Genomic DNA, 21,072 nt, shown 5'->3' with positions numbered 1-21,072 from the left:
TCGCTCCCTCCTACCCCCACCCACAAATCGGGAAGTTCATTTTCAACATAGTGTTTAATGAGTTCCGCTGCTGCATTTGTTCACCCTTTGGCCTAATTTTAACTTAGGAGAATGCTTTTCAGTGTGCAGAGTCGGAAGATCTGTCCCTTACTCTCTCTGATCCCACACATGCTTGCTCTCCTCTCCCTCAAGGCTTCTGCTCGTGCTGCTTCCCCTCCTGCCTGCCCATCCCTCCTGCTCGGCACGGCTCGCCCGGAGGACACCTCTGCGGGGCAGCCTGCAGGGTCGTCCCCCTGGGGCACTGGCCTTGCTCTGCTGGGTTGGGCTGGTCCTGGACCTGCGTCCTCCTGAGTTTCCCTCTCTCTGCTGCTCAACTCTGAAAGTCCTGACTGGCACACAGAGCTGCCTGTTCTTCCTGTTCCTACCTGAAGATCCTATTCTCCCTCTAGCTTTCTAGAACATCTGTCCTCCCTCCTGGTTCTTCCCAGGACCCCCTGTCCTCCCTCCTATTTCTTCGTAGAACATCCTGTCCTCCCTCATGTTCCTTCCAAGGATTCCCATCCTCCCTCCTGTTCCTCCCTGGAACCTCCCATCCTCCCTCTTGTTCCTTCCTAAGACCTCCCATCCTCCCTCCTGTTCCTCCCTAGAACCTCCCATCCTCCCTCTTGTTCCTTCCTAAGACCTCCCATCCTCCTTCCTGTTCCTTCCTAGAACCTCCGATCCTCCCTCCTATGTCTTCCTAGAACCTTCCATCTTCCCTCTTGTTCCTTCCTAAGACCTCCCATCCTCCTTCCTGTTCCTCCCTAGAACCCCCTGTCCTTCCTGTTCCTTCTTAGAACCTTCCATCTTCCCTCCTGTTTCCTCACTAGAACCTTCCATCTTCCCTCCTGTTTCCTCACTAGAACCTTCCATCTTCCTTCCTGTTCCTCCCTAGAACCTCCCATCTTCCCTCCAGTTCCTCCCTAGAACCTCCCATCCTCCCTCCTGTTCCTCCCTAGAACCTCCCATCCTCCCTCCTGTTCCTTCCTAGAACCTCCCATCCTCCCTCCTGTTCCTTCCTAGAACCTCCCATCCTCCCTCCTGTTCCTTCCTAGAACCTTCCATCTTCCCTCCTGTTCCTCCCTAGAACCTCCCATCTTCCCTCCTGTTCCTCCCTAGAACCTTCCATCTTCCCTCCTGTTCCTTCCTAAGACCTCCTATCCTCCCTCCTGTTTCTTCCTAGAACCTCCCATCTTCCCTCCTGTTCCTTCCTAGAACCTTCCATCTTCCCTCCCGTTCCTTCCTAGAACCTCCTGTCCTCCCTCCTGTTTCTTCCCATTGGGCTGGGAAGAGAGCCCATCAGGGAGACAGAAACACTGGTAGGAGGCTCATGAGCTATGTGAGATGCCCACATGATTTCCCTTTTTCTTTTCTTTTTTTTTCAGGACTCAGTTAATTGAATAAATTGGCTAATGAGCAAAGGAAATTAATTGCAGTTTTGAAATATGACCGTGGCGTCTCCTGTGTTCTGTCTGTGCCAGAAGCCTCTGTTGCCACTGCCAGTATCTCTTCCTCGGAGTTGAGCAGCCTGGCGGGGCCTGGCCATCATATCTTTAGGATTTCAGGGGTCACAAATGAGGGGCAGTTCCTGCCAACCGGGCCACAGCTGGTCTATCTGGTGGGAGGTAACTTGGGGAAGGGCCTCAAGGGACCTGGGCCTCAGGGAAGGGTTGTGTGGGGACCCTGTGCCTCAGGGAAGGGCCGTTGGGAGGGGGCACCATGTGCCTCAGGGAAGGGCCAACGGGGGGGCTGGACAGCAGCCTTGCTGGGGCTTCAGCACAGCTGGAGCTGGGAGCTCCGCGATGGAGGTTGGCTCCCCAAGTGCCACGGAGATGGGAGGATTCGGGCTGGACCATGATGGTCTTGCCCTGCAGGTCTCTGTGCCTCCTCAGGGAGATGTGTGGGGTGTGGCGCACGGTCTTGATTGCTAGCTGGTGAGGTTGGGAGGCTGAGTGCTGTCTCTGACCTTCGCTTGTCCTCTGGGCCCCTCAGAGGCACTGTGCAGTTTCTGCTCACTATGTGAGCTTCTGCCTTGTGCATCTCTCATAGTCCTGTCCCCAGTACTTTGCCTGGTGAATGGCACAGGCTGGGTCATGGTGTTCCTCCTGCCCTTGTGGCTCAGCACTGATGCGGACCCGGGGACTAGGGTGCTGGGCAGGTGTTCTTGTGGCCAGGGTGGGCATGGGCCTTCACTGGGAGCACCTGGCCATTGTCCTTTCCCTGCGAGGAAGCATGCGTTCAACTTGTCAGAGGGGTCACGTGACCAAGAAAGGCACAGAGCTCCTGGGGGAAATGTGGGGGTCAAGAGGAGCCAGATAATAAAGGACAGAGCAAGTGATTACAGTAAAAAACCTAGGCTAGTAAGGAGGATTCCTGAAACTTCCAGGAAAGAAGAAAGCGCCAGGCAGCCCAGGCAAGGCCAGAAGAGATGTTAGGAGGCGTTTGTGTTAAGCGCCAGACTTAACTGGAAAACTTTTCTTCTTCCGAACCTCGGGAGGAAATGGTTGCATAGCAGAGTAAAGGGTGCTCCTTGCCTGCCTTCCTGCACTGGAGCTGGGCCTCGGACGCCCTCACTTGACAGCCGTCAAGGAGCAGGCGGAGAGCTCTGAGGACTTCCCCGAAGCCTGGGGCTGGCAGGGCGGCTGGTGGTGAAGGGCGGGGCACCTGAGGGGCGGGGACAGGACGCGTGGTCCCCAGATGGTTGTTCGGCGCCTCCGTGGGGGACGGCGCCCGGTGCCCCACTCTTCCTCGGGTGGCCCCTGGACCCTGCCGGTTGCTGGTGGGAGGGCAGGATGAGGCCTGTGTCTGGAGCTGCCGGCATGGCTGACCCTCCGGTGTCTTTCAGGTTCCTCCTGGTCTTCTCCTGCCTTGTTCTCTCAGTGTTTTCCACCATCAAGGAGTACGAGAAGAGCTCAGAGGGGGCCCTGTACATCCTGGTGAGCCCCCACATGGGGAGGGGGGCAGGGAAGGGGGGTACCCTGCCACTTGGAAAGAGGAGGAGGGGAGGGGCCCCACCACCAAGGACCGGTCTCCCCACTTTGCCCTCCTGGAGCCCTCTGCGGGCTGTCCCCAGTGGCATCACAGCCTGTGACAGCCCGCGCCATCCCAGTCCACACCGCTGTTGCTCTGAAGGGTGAGGGCTCAGGTGCTCCCACGAGCTGTGGGGTGCTCCCCAGAAGACGTAGGCACAGCTGTGGGGGCCACGGCGCTCACACACGGGGCCACGTGAGGAGCGGGCACCTTGACAACAGTACTGTGATTCTGTGTTGCCATTGGTAACGGGGGGGGCTTCAAGGAGACGAATCCCACCAGACCCTCCTTCAGCTGCCCCAGGCCCCGCTGCCTGAGAGCTGAGCAGAAGCTGGGCTGTCTGCAGTCACCCTGGGCCGCCCTCAGCCCAGCCCAGAATTCCCGCCCTCAGCCCACCCCTCCCCTGTGGGGTCCCTGCCCTGAGGAGTCCCCCCCCTCAGCCCACCCCTCCCCTGCGGAGTCCCCCCCTCAGCCCAACCCTCCCATGCGGAGTCCCCCCCTCAGCCCACCCCTCCCCTGCGGAGTCCCCCCCTCAGCCCACCCCTCCCCTGAGCAGTCCCCACCCTCAGCCCACCCCTCCCCTGCGGAGTCCCCCCCTCAGCCCACCCCTCCCATGTGGAGTCCCCACCCTGAGGAGTCCCCCCCTCAGCCCACCCCTCCCCTGCGGAGTCCCCCCCTCAGACCACCTCTCCCCTGTGGAGACAGACCACCCCTCCCCTGTGGAGTCCCCCCCTCAGCCCACCCCTCCCCTGCGGAGTCCCCCCCTCAGACCACCCCTCCCCTGCAGAGTCCCCCCCCTCAGCCCACCCCTCCCCTGCGGAGTCCCCGCCCTGAGGAGTCCCCACCCTCAGCCCAGCCCTCCCCTGCGGAGTCCCCACCCTGCAGAATCCCCACCCTCAGTTCACCTGCCTGCACAGTTCCCCCCCAGCGCTCCCCCCCGCCCCCCAGCTCAGAAAGGACAGACGCCTCCAGATGAGACATGCCTCTCAGTTTGGACAGGAAGACGCCCGCACTCAGACAAGGCAGAACCCCCAGCCCAGAGAGGGAGGTGGGGTGTTCCAGGTTCCACAGCTGGAGGCCCTGTGGGCACTGAGGCTCTGTCCCGGGGCTGGGCACCCCGCCCCCGCCCCCCCCCCCCCCCCGGTGTAGGGAGCCCCTCCCAGGCCTCAGCTGTGTCCTCCCCTCCCTTAGGAAATCGTCACCATCGTGGTGTTCGGTGTGGAGTACTTTGTGAGGATCTGGGCCGCGGGCTGCTGTTGCCGGTACCGTGGCTGGAGGGGGAGGCTCAAGTTCGCCAGGAAGCCCTTCTGTGTGATTGGTGAGGCTCGGCGGGATGGCCACTGAGGGGTGAGGGCAGGAGCTGGTGTTTGGAGGGCTGGAAGTTTCACTGCACCCCTCCCCTGGCAAAGGTGGCCTAGATGTGGGAGGGACCAAGTGCGGGCAGCCGGCCCTGGACCCCACAGGCAGGCCCACGCTTACCAGACCCCGTGCCGGCATGTTGCATGGACTGCCGGGCCCGGCTGCCCCTCTTCTCAGAACCCTGGGGTACCCCGCCCCGACTCTGCAGGGGAACCCTGGGGTACCCCACCCTGCAGGGGAGCAAGAGGCCACCTGCCAGGCCTGCCTGTCCACTCACAAGCTCTGCTCCTCCTCCTCAGACATCATGGTGCTCATCGCCTCCATCGCTGTGCTGGCTGCAGGCTCCCAGGGCAACGTCTTCGCCACCTCTGCCCTCCGGAGCCTGCGGTTCCTACAGATCCTGCGCATGATCCGCATGGACCGGAGAGGGGGCACCTGGAAGCTCCTGGGCTCGGTGGTCTATGCTCACAGCAAGGTGAGGGGCCCCAGAGCCCCCGAGGACCCGCCCCAGGCTGGGGCCTGCTGCCCGTCTCTGGGAATTCTCCACTGCCGTGGGCTTGCCGGGGGTTCCTGGTGCTGGGGGATGGACAGCCAGTGAGGCTGAATGGAGTCGGGGCTGATCCGACACGAAGGAGCCCTTCCTTCTGTGCACAACGTAACCTATCTTTGTCACCTGTCCCCAGAAAGCATTTTTGCAAGGCTAGCTTGCTTGGCCATCCCTTGGAGCCACTTTCCCGGTGCTTGTCTCCCCTTTCCTGGTTTTGAGTGCCTGGGTCTATACCCCACTTGAGGCACTTGCCGGGTAACTGTTTAAGTTGTGGTTTACGGTGGCTGCTGGCCAGGGGACACATGGGGTGGTTGTGGCCATGTGATCTAAGATCAGGGGGTCCCAGGCCCCCCAGTGGCCGAGACCCAGTTCTGCTAAGGTGAGGGGCACAGAGCACATGTTTAAGCCCCCCCCCCCGTTTTCCCACTAAGCCCTTGTTAGCGAGGGTCGCCCCCTGATTCCCAGGCCCTGTCTTCTGCATGCCGTGGTGTTGGTGCTGAGAACAGGCTGTCTGGGGTCTGCATCTGGGGTGCTGTCTCTGAAAGGCCCCGACAGTTCTGTTATCCTCAGAGGAGCTGGCTGCGGGCACAGTGCTCCCCAGCTGGCCAGCTGAGGGTGCACAGGAGAAGGGCACCGTGGCTGCTCTGTACCACGAGTGGCCTCCCTTGACCCTGGTGGCTTGGCCCCCCCACTGGTCCTGTGGGGGTCCACCCCAGCGGAGCCTCTGCTGCCTCTGGATGAGAATCTACCCCCGCCACGTCCTGGAGCGGCAGAGCCCGGGGCGGGGCTGCCTGGCCGGGCTGAGCGCCACCCATCTGCCCCACAGGAGCTGGTGACCGCCTGGTACATTGGCTTCCTCTGCCTCATCCTAGCCTCATTTCTGGTGTACCTGGCAGAGAAGGGTGAGAACGACCACTTTGACACCTACGCAGACGCGCTCTGGTGGGGCCTGGTAAGTCCTGCGCGGTGGCCCCGGACTCACCCTGAAGATACCTCCTTCCTCCTCCCTGCCTTCCTCCTGCTGCTCTCCTGTGGGGCTGGGGATCTTGTCTCCTGGGAGGTGCCTGCTGGATGCCTGTGATGGTGGGTGGACGCTGGCCTCTTCTCCTCACCAGTCACCGTGGACGCCACCCTTCTGGTTCACCAGGATGTGGGAGGAGAAAGTCCAGGAGGCAGAGGCCAAGCACAATGGGGAGGGTGGACCGGGAGGCGGGCGGGGGGGGGGGCAGTGCCTCAGCCTCCGGGGCCTGGGACTCTCCTGGAGGCCTGGCCCTTGGGTCTCAAGCTGCCTGCTCCTGGTCCCACCCCTGCTCCTGCCCGCCATAGTGAGGGACAAGAGAAGAAAGGGACACCACTCCCCTGGGCTCACCTTTCCCAGCTGACCCTGTCGGTTGTGACAGAGCTGGGAATTGGCGGCTCTTCTCACAACCAACCCCCCCCCCCCCGACTCCCTGCTGCCCTGTACATCACCCTCCCGGGCCTGGGTGGCCTGCTCTTGATGCCCCTTCCAAGAAGGGCCTTGCTGGACACCTTTGGACTCCCCTGGGGGGCACTCTGAGTGGCCCTTGCCAGATATTCCGGCCCCTGGGGAGGCCCTGAATGTGCTGGTGGAGGTGCCTTCCAGGTGCTCTGTAGCCGGCGTCACTGGGAAACAGATGGGTGGCGTCCCTGGGGACCAGGCCAGAGTGCAGGGTATTAGTGGAGACTGCTACAACCGTGAGGGTGACACCCTTCGTCCTTACAGAGGCAGAAGCAGGCCTGCTGGGAGCGAGGCTGGTGCGAAGGGCTCCACTCAAAGGCACCTCCTGTGACTACAAAACCCCCCCGGGGATGGGGTCCAGGCCCCCACGAAAGTACACAGCTCCAGGCTTGCACCTTGCCCTTGCACGTACCTGAGGCCCTGTCTCACAGGGATTTTCTTGTGCCCACCTCCTTGTCATAGCCAGGAGACACTCATGGCAGGCACCCCTTCCTTGGGGAAGTTCTGCACCCCATGCCAGGGCCCAGGCTGGCCTTCCCTCCCATCACCTTCTTGTGGAGTCACCTCTGTCCCTTTGCCTCCTGGCAGCTGCCGCTGGACCGGCTCCCATGGTCTGGGCCTGGCCCGTTCTCTGTTCTGGTCTTGGTTGACTCTGCGGGTCGCAGGCAGCCCAGGGCTGTGTCTGGTCTCTCATGCTTCCTCTGCCCTGGATGCTGGCTTGCTCAGTGCTTGCTTCCTGGGTGCCCACCTCCCCACCTCAGAGCAAGCAGTCCAGGACCTTGGGCCAGACACCGCCAGGGAATAGAAGCCTCTCTGGGCTCTGCATCTGGAGGGAAAACTGGTTCCTGGAGTGAACTGGGAACAGAACCTTGGGTGGGGGGGGGGGAGCTTCTCTTCTAGGATGGAGGGCACAGATACGGGGCTGGGATGGGATTGCAGGGTAGCTGGCCTAGACCCTTGTGGGGCACACCTGGAAGTCAACTAGCCGGCCCCGCCTGTGTCTCAGTCTTGGGGCCACGTGTGGCTAAGATGGCGACGCCTAACAACAACGGGCAGCTGCTACAAGTGTCTTTGGTGATAACCCGGAGGCGGTTCTGTAGGCTCTTCCGCCCTTGATGGACAGCTCATCCCGCCCCTTCCTGCCGATCTTAGACCTGATTGGCTCCTGTGCCTTATATTAGTGGCACGTACTTCCCCAATAAATGAGATCTTGCGCCGACTTGACTCCCAGGTCTGCTTGTCCTCCGGTGAGGGAGGGCTGGGTGCGGGCGGCCTGCCGACCCTTTCCTTTCTTGGCTCGTCAGGTCGGGGCGTGCCTTCCCCGTCTCTCCCGAGGGTCGGGGGAGCGCGGGGGGCTAAAAACCCCCGACAGACCCTGAGCTTGCTGTGTCCTCATGTGGGTGTTGTGGGAGAGGTAAGTAGTCCCGGGTCTGTGCAGGCCAGGCGCTGCCCCTAGAGGTGCAGGAGCGCCACTGCAGGTCAGCAGGGGCACGCCACCCAGGCTGTGGGCTTCTGTGGCTGCCAAGCTGGCCCAGTGACCTGAATCCTCTGCCCCTCAGATCACCTTGACGACCATTGGCTACGGGGACAAGTACCCTCAGACCTGGAACGGGCGGCTCCTGGCGGCAACGTTCACCCTCATTGGCGTCTCTTTCTTTGCTTTGCCTGCGGTAAGCCCAGGGTCTCATCTTGCCTTGGGGGAGACAGAGTCTCACGTTCCCCATAGATCACCCTGGAGACAGGGGGAACCTGGGACAGAGTCCCTAGCCCTCTGTGGAGAAGGGTACCATCCCAGACTGAAGTGGGGCCTCCCTCGGCCCGCTGGCCTCTTCTGCCTCTCCAGCGCCTCAGGGCATTCTGGAGAGTCTCCAGGCTGTGTCCGCCGACCCTCTGAGACCAGAGCGGCCTGGAGGGGAGGGGAAGCCCTGCGGACCGAGGCCACAGCAGCAGCTGGTGGCTGGCATGGCGTTGTGTGGGCAGAGCAGGGAAGGAGGCTCCCTCTTGGGTTCATTGTGGGAACTGCCATGCTTCCTGCTGGCCAGAGCTTTTCTTGACCCAGATCTAAGGGCTGTCTCCAGCCTGGTCCCTGGCACTGAGGGCTGCGAGTGGGGAGGCAGAGCTTGTAAAGCCCGAACGCATAGACCGGGGTGGGAGGGACCCAAGTGCCTGGACCTGCTCTCACCTCCATGGCTTGCAGGGCATTTTGGGGTCTGGCTTTGCCCTGAAAGTCCAAGAGCAGCATCGGCAGAAGCACTTCGAGAAGAGGCGGAACCCAGCGGCTGGCCTCATCCAGGTCAGTCATGGGCCCCTCTGGGTCCAAAGGACAGTGCAGTGTCACCCGCCCGGATCTGGGCCTGTGGAGGCCTTGGCCTGAGATGGGCCTGACTGGGGGCGGGCCCTGGCCCTGCTCCCCTGCAGGAGTCCGTCCAGCCAGTCATGGTCAGGCAAGTCAGCGCAGCCGTAGTGCAGATGCAGAAGGTGGCCCTGTCCCAGTGCCCCCCAGGGAGGCAGGTCCCTTCACACCTCTGTTCTACAGCGGTGGGGTTCGAGGCTCCTGTCTTTGTTCCAGTCCTGAGTAGTACCTGAGACCTCTCTGTGGCCCCAAGCTTGAGCTGTGGTCACTCCCGTCCTGCTCAGAGGAAGGAAGGGTACCGAGGCCACGTGAGCATGGAGTCGAAGCGCGGAGAGCCTCCAGGCACGCGGGTTGTCAGGGGCCAGCTTTCTTTGATGAAGTTGTGGTGCTTGTGGTCTTGACCTTGGGTGCCTGCATTTATCCTTCACCATAAAACACCAAATGGTTATTGTTTTCTAGTTGTGAAAGAGAACAAAGAAGAACAAAACTACCCACAGTCTCACCCTACTATTGAGAATAGAAAAAAATAGACTGTAAATCCTCGTGGTTAAAGGTTTAAGCAGGGAATGATAAATGTGGCATGGCCACCTTGCACCTCCTCTCCGAGGTGGCCCGGCAGCGGCAGGTCTAGAGAACAGCTGTGCCACTGAGGCCGGCACCGGGACGTCTCAGCCTGGCTCTGATGGGCAGCCAGGGGGCAGTTTCCGTGGGAGAGAAGCTGATGGAGTTGCGTGTTCTGTTAAGGCCGGGTGCTGCAGTTTGGGTTACAGGGACCAGTTGTTTTCTGGAGGCCTACGGCCTGGGTGTGTTTCTAACTTCCAAGGGAGGACAGAGCCATGGGGAGGCCCCGGGGGTCCTCCATGCCCTCAGGACACAGAAAGGCTGTGGAGTTGGGTTGTGGTGATGCCTGGATGGTGGTGTGACGTGGAGACAGCAGAAGCCCAGGCCGGTTAAGTGGGGGGGCTCCGTGTCCCGCTGCCTCCCTGCTGACCGCCCTGTCCCCCCACAGTCTGCCTGGAGGTTCTACGCCACCAACCTGTCCCGCACGGACCTTCACTCCACGTGGCAGTACTACGAGCGCACGGTCACCGTCCCCATGTACAGGTACCGCCCTCCCATGCCCGGCACCAGGCTTCGTGCTGTCATTTTGTTAACTGTTTAATTCGAGGCCAAGCCTCGTTTTTGTTGTTATTTTGATTGATCTTTTTGTTTCTTTATTTTTTGTTGTTAAAATGTATGTCTTTTTCAAAAAGGAATTCAGTGTGGTTTCTTTCAAAGTATTGTTTTTGTCCTTTGATTTATAGCACGCCGATTTTGTTTCTTGCCCCCATTTCCTGCACTTTGCTGTGTGTGGTGAGGGGACATGAGGGAGTCCCTCCTGAGGTGCCCATGGCCTGGGCACTAGATCCTTCCGGAACCATGCCCTGCAGGAGCTGGTAGCCCACAGCCTTAGGCAGAAGGTCCTGTCCTCAGCAGGGGCTGGGTCTGTGCAGGGGTGGGCGAGTGAGCCTAGCCGCAACAGGAATCAGCCCAGGGCCGGGAGCCCCACTGTTCAACGAGGGTCAGCCCAGGGCTGGGAGCCCCACTGCCCAACGAGGGTCAGCCCAGGGCCGGGAGCCCCACTGCCCAACGAGGGTCAGCCCAGGGCTGGGAACCCCACTGTCCAACGAGGGTCAGCCCAGGGCCGGGAGCCCCACTGTCCAACGAGGGTCAGCCCAGGGCCAGGAGCCCCACTGTCCAACGAGGGTCAGCCCAGGGTCGGGAGCCCTACTGTCCAGTGAGGGTCAGCCCAGGGCTGGGAACCCCACTGTCCAACGAGGGTCAGCCCAGGGCCGGGAGCCCCACTGTCCAACGAGGGTCAGCCCAGGGCCAGGAGCCCCACTGTCCAACGAGGGTCAGCCCAGGGCCGGGAGCCTCACTGTCCAGCGAGGGCCAGCCCAGGGCCGGGAGCCCCACTGTCCAGCAAGGGTCAGCCCAGGGTCGGGAGCCCTACTGTCCAGTGAGGGTCAGCCCAGGGCTGGGAGCCCCACTGTCCAGCGAGGGTCAGCCAGAGCTGGGAGCCCCACTGTCCAGCGAGGGTCAGCCTAGAGATGGGAGCCCCACTGTCCAGCGAGGGTCAGCCTAGAGATGGGAGCCCCACTGTCCAGCGAGGGTCAGCCTAGAGATGGGAGCCCCACTGTCCAGCGAGGGTCAGCCCAGGGTCGGGAGCCCCACTGTCCAACGAGGGTCAGCCCAGGGCCGGGAGCCCCACTGCCCAATGAGGGTCAGCCCAGGGCTGGGAGCCCCACTGTCCAACGAGGGTCAGCCCAGGGCTGGGAGCCCCACTGTCCAACGAGGGTCAGCCCAGGGCCAGGAGCCCCACTGTCCAACGAGGGTCAGCCTAGAGATGGGAGCCCCACTGTCCAACGAGGGTCAGCCCAGGGCTGGGAGCCCCACTGTCCAGCGAGGGTCAGCCTAGAGCCGGGAGCCCCACTGTCCAGCGAGGGTCAGCCCAGGGCCGGGAGCCCCACTGTCCAGTGAGGGTCAGCCCAAGGTCGGGAGCCCCACTGTCCAGCAAGGGTCAGCCCAGGGCCGGGAGCCCCACTGTCCAGCGAGGGTCAGCCCAGGGTCGGGAGCCCTACTGTCCAGTGAGGGTCAGCCCAGGGCCGGGAGCCCCACTGTCCAGCGAGGGTCAGCCTAGAGCCGGGAGCCCCACTGTCCAGCGAGGGTCAGCCCAGGGCCGGGAGCCCCACTGTCCAGCGAGGGTCAGCCCAGGGCCAGGAGCCCCACTGTCCAACGAGGGTCAGGCCAGGGCTGGGAGCCCCACTGTCCAACAAGAGTCAGCCAGGGCCGGGAGCCCCACTGTCCAACGAGGGTCAGCCCAGGGCTGGGAGCCCCACTGTCCAACGAGGGTCAGCCCAGGGCTGGGAACCCCACTGTCCAGCAGCGAGAGTCAGCCTAGAGATGGGAGCCCCACTGTCCAGCAAGGGTCAGCCCAGGGTCGGGAGCCCCACTGTCCAGCAAGGGTCAGCCCAGGGCCGGGAGCCCCCCTGTCCAACGAGGGTCAGCCCAGGGCCGGGAGCCCTACTGTCCAGTGAGGGTCAGCCCAGGGCTGGGAACCCCACTGTCCAGCGAGGGTCAGCCTAGAGATGGGAGCCCCACTGTCCAGTGAGGGTCAGCCCAGGGCCAGGAGCCCCACTGTCCAGCAAGGGTCAGCCCAGGGCCGGGAGCCCCACTGTCCAGCAAGGGTCAGCCCAGGGTCGGGAGCCCTACTGTCCAGTGAGGGTCAGCCCAGGGCTGGGAGCCCCACTGTCCAACGAGGGTCAGCCTAGAACCGGGAGCCCCACTGTCCAGCGAGGGTCAGCCCAGGGCCGGGAGCCCCACTGTCCAACGAGGGTCAGCCCAGGGCCGGGAGCCCCACTGTCCAGCGAGGGTCAGCCTAGAGATGGGAGCCCCACCGTCCAGCAAGGGTCAGCCCAGGGCCAGGAGCCCCACTGTCCAACGAGGGTCAGCCCAGGGCCGGGAGCCCCACTGTCCAACGAGGGTCAGCCCAGGGCCGGGAGCCCCACTGTCCAACGAGGGTCAGCCCAGGGCTGGGAGCCCCACTGTCCAACGAGGGTCAGGCCAGGGCTGGGAGCCCCACTGTCCAGCAAGGGTCAGCCTAGAGATGGGAGCCCCACCGTCCAGCAAGGGTCAGCCCAGGGCCAGGAGCCCCACTGTCCAACGAGGGTCAGCCCAGGGCCGGGAGCCCCACTGTCCAACGAGGGTCAGCCTAGAGATGGGAGCCCCACCGTCCAGCAAGGGTCAGCCCAGGGTCGGGAGCCCCACTGTCGAGCGAGGGTCAGCCCAGGGCTGGGAACCCCACTGCCATCAGTTCTCAGGTACCCTCACTAGGATAGAGCCCAGGACACCATAATGTTTGGGACAGGAAAGAAGAAAGAGCTCCCTAGGCCTTTGTCCCCATGGGCCAGCTGGACAGCGGAGGCAGCGCTCCCAGGAGCTGTGAGTGCTGGTCTCTTGCTTAGGCTAGGTACTGAGGGCTGGGCACAGTCCACGTAGCCTGAGGCTGCCAGGCCAGGGCCCCTCTGGTGGCTTCCTCATGGCTGGTGTCCTCCTACTAGGTGGGTGAGGCTGAGCCAGGCACAGCGCTTCACCTGTCCACCCTAGGGCAGCCTGACAGTCAGCGCTGAGCCCGGCTTTGCTGTCCCTTGGGACACTCCAGCACCAGTGCCACCTAGCACTGTCCCGGGCCCTGCTGTCCCTTGGGACACTCCAGCACCAGTGCCACCTAGCACTGTCCCGGGCCCTGCTGTCCCTTGGGACACTCCGGCACCAGTGCCACCCAGTGCTGAGCCCGGCTTTGCTGTCCCTTGGGACACTCCAGCACCAGTGCCACCTAGCACTGTCCCGGGCCCTGCTGTCCCTTGGGACACTCCAGCACCAGTGTCACCCAGCACTGTCCGGGCCCTGCTGTCCCTTGGGACACTCTGGTACCCTTTGTTGCCCAGTGCTGTCCCCTGCCCTGCTGTCTCTTGGGACACTCTGGTACCCTTGTCACCCAGTGCTGAGCCTGGCCCTGCTGTCCCTTGGGACACTCTGGTAACCTTGTCACCCAGTGCTGAGCCTGGCCCTGCTGTCCCTTGGGACACTCTGGTACCCCTGTTGCCCAGTGCTGTGATTCCAGCCAGGCCGCAGCCCAGGACGGAGCCTTGTGCTAATTTTCTTTGTTCTTTGTTTCCCCCACTTCCCTTGACTATTTCTTTTTCATTTTTATTTTTTTATCCCGTTCTTTAAAAATTTTTGGTTCTTTTCCCTCTGTGTGTGTGTGCGTGAAAACACTTGAAAGCTCGCAAACTCAAACCTACGGGGCCTCCAGGTAGGACATGCATGGGACTAAAGCCGTGTGTGTGTGTGTGCACACGCGTGTGTGTGCACACGCGTGTGTGTGTGCGTGCGTGTGCGTGCGTGCGTGTGTGTGTTTCTTGTTCTCCACGGGGCTGGGAGGATGAGGCCTTGGGAGTCTTACTGTCTACCAACTCCAAAGCACCGCCCCTGTGGTCCTCATGCCCAGCACTGCCAACCTCGTCACTTTGTGACCCTTCCTGCCTGGAGCTCATGAACCATTTTTTTCTCCCTGACCCAGTGTGAGCTCTCCTCCCTCGCTCTGCCTTCTGCTTTCTTGTTGTGACCCCTGTCCTTAGTCTGTCTGCTGTTCCTTGGCCTGCTTTTGCCTTGTCTTAGAACTGCGGCCCCTTGCCCTGCCCCTTTCCAGCCCCTGCCCGCACACCTGGACGGAGCAATGTGTTGGCTGTAGGGCTTGCGGTGTGGCTGGGGGGCCCGCGTCCCGGGCGGGAGTAGATCCTGGCTGAGAATTCCCAGACCAGCAGGGCAGGCTCTCTCGCCAAGGCCCTGCTTGGGCCACCTGCCTCTGGAGTCTCTCTCTGGGCTTGTGTCCCCTGAGCTACCCAGGCCCCAGGAGCAGAGCAGCAAGAGCAGCTACCCGCCCCCTTCTGAGCAATGTGCCCACCCCAGCGGCCCTTTCTCCCTGTTCTAGAGAGTGCCCATCAGGTGGCTTTTCTGGGCTGTGCTCAGCCAAGTAGGTAGAGGTAGGACATGGCGCTCTTGGCTGGGGTTGGGGCTGCTGCGCTGCTCACGTGCAGGATGAGGGTCCCCTCCCCATGCTAGCTGGTGGCCCATGTCCCAGTCGGCCCTGGCCCCTAGGCTGGGCCGCCTTCCGTGGAGCAGCGGTCTGTCGGCCACACTTCTCCAGGAAGGGTGGTTGTGTACTGGCAGTCGTGGGCCAGGCCCCGTGGCCATCCACGCCTCCCTCCAGACCACAGAGGTGTGGATGGCCAAGGTGCAGTGTCTTCTTCCTGCATCCCCAGGCCCCCTGCTCCCTGTGGGCGGGGTCTGCATGGGTGCTGACAGGCTTCCCCTAGATCTGGTGGCTCCTTCTGCCCATCACTGCCAGCCAACTGGGAGAAAGAAATAGGATGTCCCCTGCCCAGGCAGTGCCATGGCCCTCTGCCAGCCTACATGGCTTGAGTTGTCCCTGAAGTTGGCTGAATTCCCTGGCCAGTCCGAGTTCTTGCCTGGGGCCGTCCCTGCCACCGCCCCAGGGCCACGTCGCCCCCTCGGCCTCTGCGGCTGCCGTGGTGGGCGGGCTGTGCACGGCTCTGCCCCATGTTGTCTGCCCTGCTGGCCGCTCCCTGTGTCTTGGGCATGTGTCCCGTCTGGCTCAGGGGCTGGGTCTGGCCTGCGACTGTGTGCATGGGACCTGGGGTGGGAGGTGTTCCTAGGGACTTGCTCCAGGCCCAGAGGCGGGTGGCTGAGTGGTGGGGAGGGTGGGTGAGCAGTGGTGGGATGGACAGATGGACAGAGGCTGCGAGGCCAGCTGCATCCCAGGGCGGGCTTGGCCGGCCCCTGGGCTTTGCCGCACCATAGCAGGAGCGGACTGACCGATTGCTGGCTCCTGCTCGGAGCTGATCTGCTGGACGGTGGATGACCTGGGGGAGGGGTTCCGGGGGAAGGCGGAAGAAGGAGGCAGAATTCACCGTGCTCTCCCCTGACGGCTAGCGTTTTCAGAGTGCCTCCAGGGCTTGGCCTTCCTGGGCTGTGAGATTCGTAGCCAGGGGCCCAGGCAGCCACGCCTGCGGTGCCTGTGCTTCCTTCTCGGGAGGACACCCCGGGGTCTCCCGCCCTGGGGGCACCCTGTGCAGGGGTCTGTGGGTGGCAGAGGCTGTGGACACTGGGTGCGTGCTGGCCGCTCTGGATGGAAGAGCAAGGTTGGATCTGGGCACGGGTGAGGCTGGAGTTGGGTGAGGCCAGGGCGCTCGGGGTCCTTTTGTCTTCGAGGCCATGGTAGCCATTGGGTGTTTGGGTAAGGAGCGTCTATAGGATGGGGCTGGCAGAGAGGTGGTCTGAGTGAGGTACACAGCGCCCAGCACCCCCGAGGAGGCGGCAAGGCCATGCAGATGGTGGGGCGGGGGCCCACATTTCCACAGGACCTGGGGTGCAGAAGGCAGGTATTGTGCTCTGTGCCTGGAGGGTAGGAAGGATCGAGACATGGAGACAAGCTGGCGAGGAGCCTCAGAGTCTAGGGGCCCTGGGTGGAGTCTGGCTGGGGCTCCAGGGGTTGAGGACCAAGTGGGGTACATGAGGCTTTGCGGATCGGGAGGCTTTGGAGCAGGGTAGAGACCAAGTCAAGAGAGGGGTAGCTTGGACTTGGGTTCCACCATCCCCCAGATGTTCCCCCAAACAAGGAGAGAAAGTACATGGAGGCAGTGGGGGTGAGGGTTGGGGGTCTGAAGCAGGCTGTGGGGGTGAGGGCTGGGGGCTTGGGAAAGGCTGTGGGGGTGAAGGGCTGGGGGCCTGGGAAAGGCCATGGGGGTGAGGGCTGGGGGCCTGGGAAAGGCCATGGGGGTGAAGGGCTGGGGGTCTGAAGCAGGCCGTGGGGGTGAAGGGCTGGGGGTCTGAAGCAGGCCGTGGGGGTGAGGGCTGGGGGCCTGGGAAAGGCTGTGGGGGTGAAGGGCTGGGGGCCTGGGAAAGGCCATGGGGGTGAGGGCTGGGGGTCTGGGAAAGGCCATGGGGGTGAAGGGCTGGGGGTCTGAAGCAGGCTGTGGGGGTGAGGGCTGGGGCAGGCCGTGGGGGTGAGGGGCTGGGAGCCTGGGGCAGGTCTTAGAGGTTGCCAGAGGGGCAAGGAAGAAGTTTTAGTCAGCTGGGGGGGCTCACCTCTTACACCAGCACCCACCTTCCCAGGTGAGCCTGTAGCCCTGCACCCTGTCCCTGAGCCTGTGGGCATGGTGATGGGGTGTCCAGTGTTGAGGCCGACAGCTGGAAGCCGGGAAGCAGGCTGTTGGGGTAAGGCCAGATCTGGGGGGGAGGAGGAAGTAGGCCAGGTGATCTCTGCAGGCTTGGTGAGGCCAGGACTCCGGCCTCCGCTGCCCAGGCTGCTTCTACAGATGCGGAAATAAGCTGCTCCCGGCCCAGCCAAGCGCTCCTTCGTGACTCCTTGCATCACCCCAGCCTTGGCAGGAAAGGCTGGCAGAAGGACCTTGAGCGTGTTGTGCTGTGTCTGTGGCTGTAACTGGCCCTTGGGATGTTCGGGAGTGGGGTGGGAAGGGGAGGTGGTGCTCAGGAGTTGGGGTGAGGAGGGGAGGTGGTGCCCTCTCCTACAGACTCAGGGCTGGGGTCTCATGACAGCCCGGCAACATGGTGTTCATGCTGGCCCTGCCCAGAGTGGAGACACCCTGGAGCTTGGCAGGGCAGAGGCAGAGCCCGGGCCCGGGCCCAGGGGGCTCCGTGTGGAGGTCCGGTCCGCGGGTGGGCCTCTGCCGTTTCCCTCCTGCTTCTGCAGAGCGAGGCTGACCGGCCTCTCCTTCTTTTGCTCCAGACTCATCCCACCCCTCAACCAGCTGGAGCTGCTGAGGAACCTCAAGAGCAAATCGGGCCTCACCTTCAGGTCAGCACGGTGCCTCCCAGAATGGGTTGGGGCTTTGGGGCGGGATGAGAAGCCCCGGGTCTGTGCGGGGTCCGTGCTGCTGTGGTGAGCAGCAAGAAGCTTTGGGTGCTGCCTCCCGGGTCCCGGGAGCCCTGGGATGGGAAGGGCCACTGGTCCTTGTGTGGTTCTCTTTCCATTGGTGCCGACTGGGTGGAGATTGCTGTCTCCAGAGGAGCGGCAGGGTGGTAGAGAGAGGGTGAGGAGTGGGGCGTGAGGTGGCACCAGGCGGTCCTGTTTGTGGCTCCTCCACAGTTTGGGATGGAGATGCCTGCCGGTGGCACTTGCTGATTGGTCACAGAAGCAGTGACCCTCACGGTGCTCGCATGAAGATGGGCATGCAGGAAGGCTGGGGAGGCCTGCCCCCACAGTGTTGTTTCTGAAGAGTCCTGGTCCAGACAGAAGGGTCTGGAACGTGCACACCCTGGCGCCCGTGGACGACCCTTAGCATCCACGCCACACTGAGCTCTCTCCTGGATCGCATGCCAGTGGCCCAGTAAGGAGAGGGAGGTTCAGAGACAGTCCCAGCGGAGATGCCAGGCGAAGGCAGACCAGGCCAAAGACACCTAGAGCTGCATGACTCAGGAAAACACAGCGGGAGCTACGCCTGCCATGTGACTCAGAAAACACAGGGGCTCCACGCCTGCCACGTGACTCAGGAAGATGCAGGGGGATCCACGTCTGCCACGTGACTCAGGAAGATGCAGGGGATCCACGCCTGCCACGTGACTCAGGAAGATGCAGGGGGATCCACGTCTGCCACGTGACTCAGGAAGATGCAGGGGGATCCATGCCTGCCACGTGACTCAGGAAACATGGGGGATCCACGCCTGCCATGTGACTCAGCCAAACAGAGGGGATCCATGCCTGCCACGTGACTCAGGAAGATGCGGGGGGGGATCCACGCCTGCCACGTGACTCAGGAAGATGCAGGGGGGATCCACGCCTGCCATGTGACTCAGGAAGATGCAGGGGGGATCCACGCCTGCCATGTGACTCAGCCAAACAGAGGGGATCCACGCCTGCCACGTGACTCAGGAAAATACAAAGGGGATCCACGCCTACCACGTGACTCAGGAAAATACAAAGGGGATCCACGCCTGCCACGTGACTCAGGAAAACAGAGGGGATCTATGCCTGCCACGTGACTCAGGAAAATGCAGGGGGCTCCATGCCTACCACGTGACTCAGGAAGCATGGGGGATCCACGCCTGCCATGTGACTCAGCCAAACAGAGGGGATCTATGCCTGCCACGTGACTCAGGAAAATGCAGGGGGCTCCATGCCTACCACGTGACTCAGGAAGCATGGGGGATCCACGCCTGCCATGTGACTCAGCCAAACAGAGGGGATCCATGCCTGCCACGTGACTCAGGAAGATGCAGGGGGGATCCACGCCTGCCACGTGACTCAGGAAACATGGGGGATCCACGCCTGCCACGTGACTCAGGAAAATACAAAGGGGATCCACGCCTGCCACGTGACTCAGGAAAATACAAAGGGGATCCACGCCTGCCACGTGACTCAGGAAGATGCGGGGGGGTCCACGCCTACCACGTGACTCAGAAAGATGCAGGGGGATCCACGCCTGCCACGTGACTCAGGAAGATGCAGGGGGATCCACGCCTGCCACGTGACTCAGGAAGCATGGGGGATCCACGCCTGCCATGTGACTCAGCCAAACAGAGGGGATCCATGCCTGCCACGTGACTCAGGAAAATGCAGGGGGCTCCATGCCTACCACGTGACTCAGGAAGCATGGGGGATCCACGCCTGCCATGTGACTCAGCCAAACAGAGGGGATCTATGCCTGCCACGTGACTCAGGAAAATGCAGGGGGCTCCATGCCTACCACGTGACTCAGGAAGCATGGGGGATCCACGCCTGCCATGTGACTCAGCCAAACAGAGGGGATCCATGCCTGCCACGTGACTCAGGAAGATGCAGGGGGGATCCACGCCTGCCACGTGACTCAGGAAACATGGGGGATCCACGCCTGCCATGTGACTCAGCCAAACAGAGGGGATCTATGCCTGCCACGTGACTCAGGAAGATGCGGGGGGATCCACGCCTGCCACGTGACTCAGGAAGATGCGGAGGGATCCACGCCTGCCATGTGACAGCCAAACAGAGGGGATCCACGCCTGCCACGTGACTCAGAAAGATGCGGAGGGATCCACGCCTGCCATGTGACTCAGCCAAACAGAGGGGATCCACGCCTGCCACGTGACTCAGGAAGATGCAGGGGGGATCCACGCCTGCCACGTGACTCAGGAAGATGCGGAGGGATCCACGCCTGCCACGTGACTCAGGAAGATGCGGGGGGGTCCACGCCTACCACGTGACTCAGAAAGATGCAGGGGGATCCACGCCTGCCACGTGACTCAGGAAGATGCAGGGGGATCCACGCCTGCCACGTGACTCAGGAAGCATGGGGGATCCACGCCTGCCATGTGACTCAGCCAAACAGAGGGGATCCATGCCTGCCACGTGACTCAGGAAAATGCAGGGGGCTCCATGCCTACCACGTGACTCAGGAAGCATGGGGGATCCACGCCTGCCATGTGACTCAGCCAAACAGAGGGGATCTATGCCTGCCACGTGACTCAGGAAAATGCAGGGGGCTCCATGCCTACCACGTGACTCAGGAAACATGGGGGATCCACGCCTGCCATGTGACTCAGCCAAACAGAGGGGATCTATGCCTGCCACGTGACTCAGGAAGATGCGGGGGGATCCACGCCTGCCACGTGACTCAGGAAGATGCGGAGGGATCCACGCCTGCCATGTGACAGCCAAACAGAGGGGATCCACGCCTGCCACGTGACTCAGAAAGATGCGGAGGGATCCACGCCTGCCATGTGACTCAGCCAAACAGAGGGGATCCACGCCTGCCACGTGACTCAGGAAGATGCAGGGGGGATCCACGCCTGCCACGTGACTCAGGAAGATGCGGAGGGATCCACGCCTGCCACGTGACTCAGGAAGATGCGGGGGGGTCCACGCCTACCACGTGACTCAGAAAGATGCAGGGGGATCCACGCCTGCCACGTGACTCAGGAAGATGCAGGGGGATCCACGCCTGCCACGTGACTCAGGAAGATGCGGGGGGTCCACGCCTGCCACGTGATTCAGGAAGATGCGGGGGGTCCACGCCTACCACGTGACTCGGAAAGATGCAGGGGGATCCACGCCTGCCACGTGACTCAGGAAGATGCAGGGGGGATCCACGCCTGCCACGTGACTCAGGAAAACACAGGGGATCCACGCCTGCCACGTGACTCAGGAAGATGCGGGGGGATCCACGCCTGCCACGTGACTCAGGAAGATGCGGAGGGATCCACGCCTGCCACGTGACTCAGGAAGATGCAGGGGGGGTCCACGCCTGCCACGTGACTCAGGAAGATGCAGGGGGGATCCACGCCTGCCACGTGACTCAGGAAGATGCGGGGGGGGTCCACGCCTACCACGTGACTCAGAAAGATGCAGGGGGATCCACGCCTGCCACGTGACTCAGGAAGATGCAGGGGGATCCACGCCTGCCACGTGACTCAGGAAGATGCAGGGGGGGATCCACGCCTGCCATGCGACTCAGAAAGCACAGGGGCTCCACGCCTGCCATGTGACTCAGGAAAATGCAGGGGGGATCCACGCCTGCCACGTGACTCAGGAAGATGCAGGGGGGATCCACGCCTGCCACGTGACTCAGGAAGATGCGGAGGGGCACATTCTCCTCTGGGGAAGGAATCTGTCCCTGTGACCCCTGGATTTCAGGCTTCTTTCCTTCA

At 62.5% G+C, this 21,072-nt stretch overlaps 1 protein-coding gene across 6 annotated transcripts in view; it reads left to right on the top strand.

Annotated features, from left to right (window-relative positions):
• Kcnq2 (potassium voltage-gated channel subfamily Q member 2) overlaps positions 1–21,072 on the top strand; it is a 57,176-nt gene that overhangs the window by 16,798 nt on the left and 19,306 nt on the right. For 5 of the 6 annotated variants that reach the window (XM_048349726.1, XM_048349724.1, XM_048349723.1 and 2 more), the window contains exons 2-10: positions 2,885–2,975; positions 4,261–4,387; positions 4,728–4,903; positions 5,802–5,927; positions 8,015–8,125; positions 8,653–8,748; positions 9,818–9,912; positions 13,634–13,663; positions 17,180–17,248. In XM_048349726.1, coding sequence (XP_048205683.1) covers positions 2,885–2,975; positions 4,261–4,387; positions 4,728–4,903; positions 5,802–5,927; positions 8,015–8,125; positions 8,653–8,748; positions 9,818–9,912; positions 13,634–13,663; positions 17,180–17,248 — 921 coding nt within the window. The remainder of the gene's footprint in view (positions 1–2,884; positions 2,976–4,260; positions 4,388–4,727; positions 4,904–5,801; positions 5,928–8,014; positions 8,126–8,652; positions 8,749–9,817; positions 9,913–13,633; positions 13,664–17,179; positions 17,249–21,072) is intronic. The other variant, XM_048349725.1, reaches the window with a different exon arrangement.

The sequence above is a fragment of the Perognathus longimembris genome, chromosome 6 (assembly GCF_023159225.1).
Source record: "Perognathus longimembris pacificus isolate PPM17 chromosome 6, ASM2315922v1, whole genome shotgun sequence".
NCBI classification, from domain to species: Eukaryota; Metazoa; Chordata; class Mammalia; order Rodentia; family Heteromyidae; genus Perognathus; species Perognathus longimembris.
The sequence above is the reverse complement of the archived record's forward strand: the minus strand, read 5'-3'. Positions and strand labels throughout refer to the sequence as shown.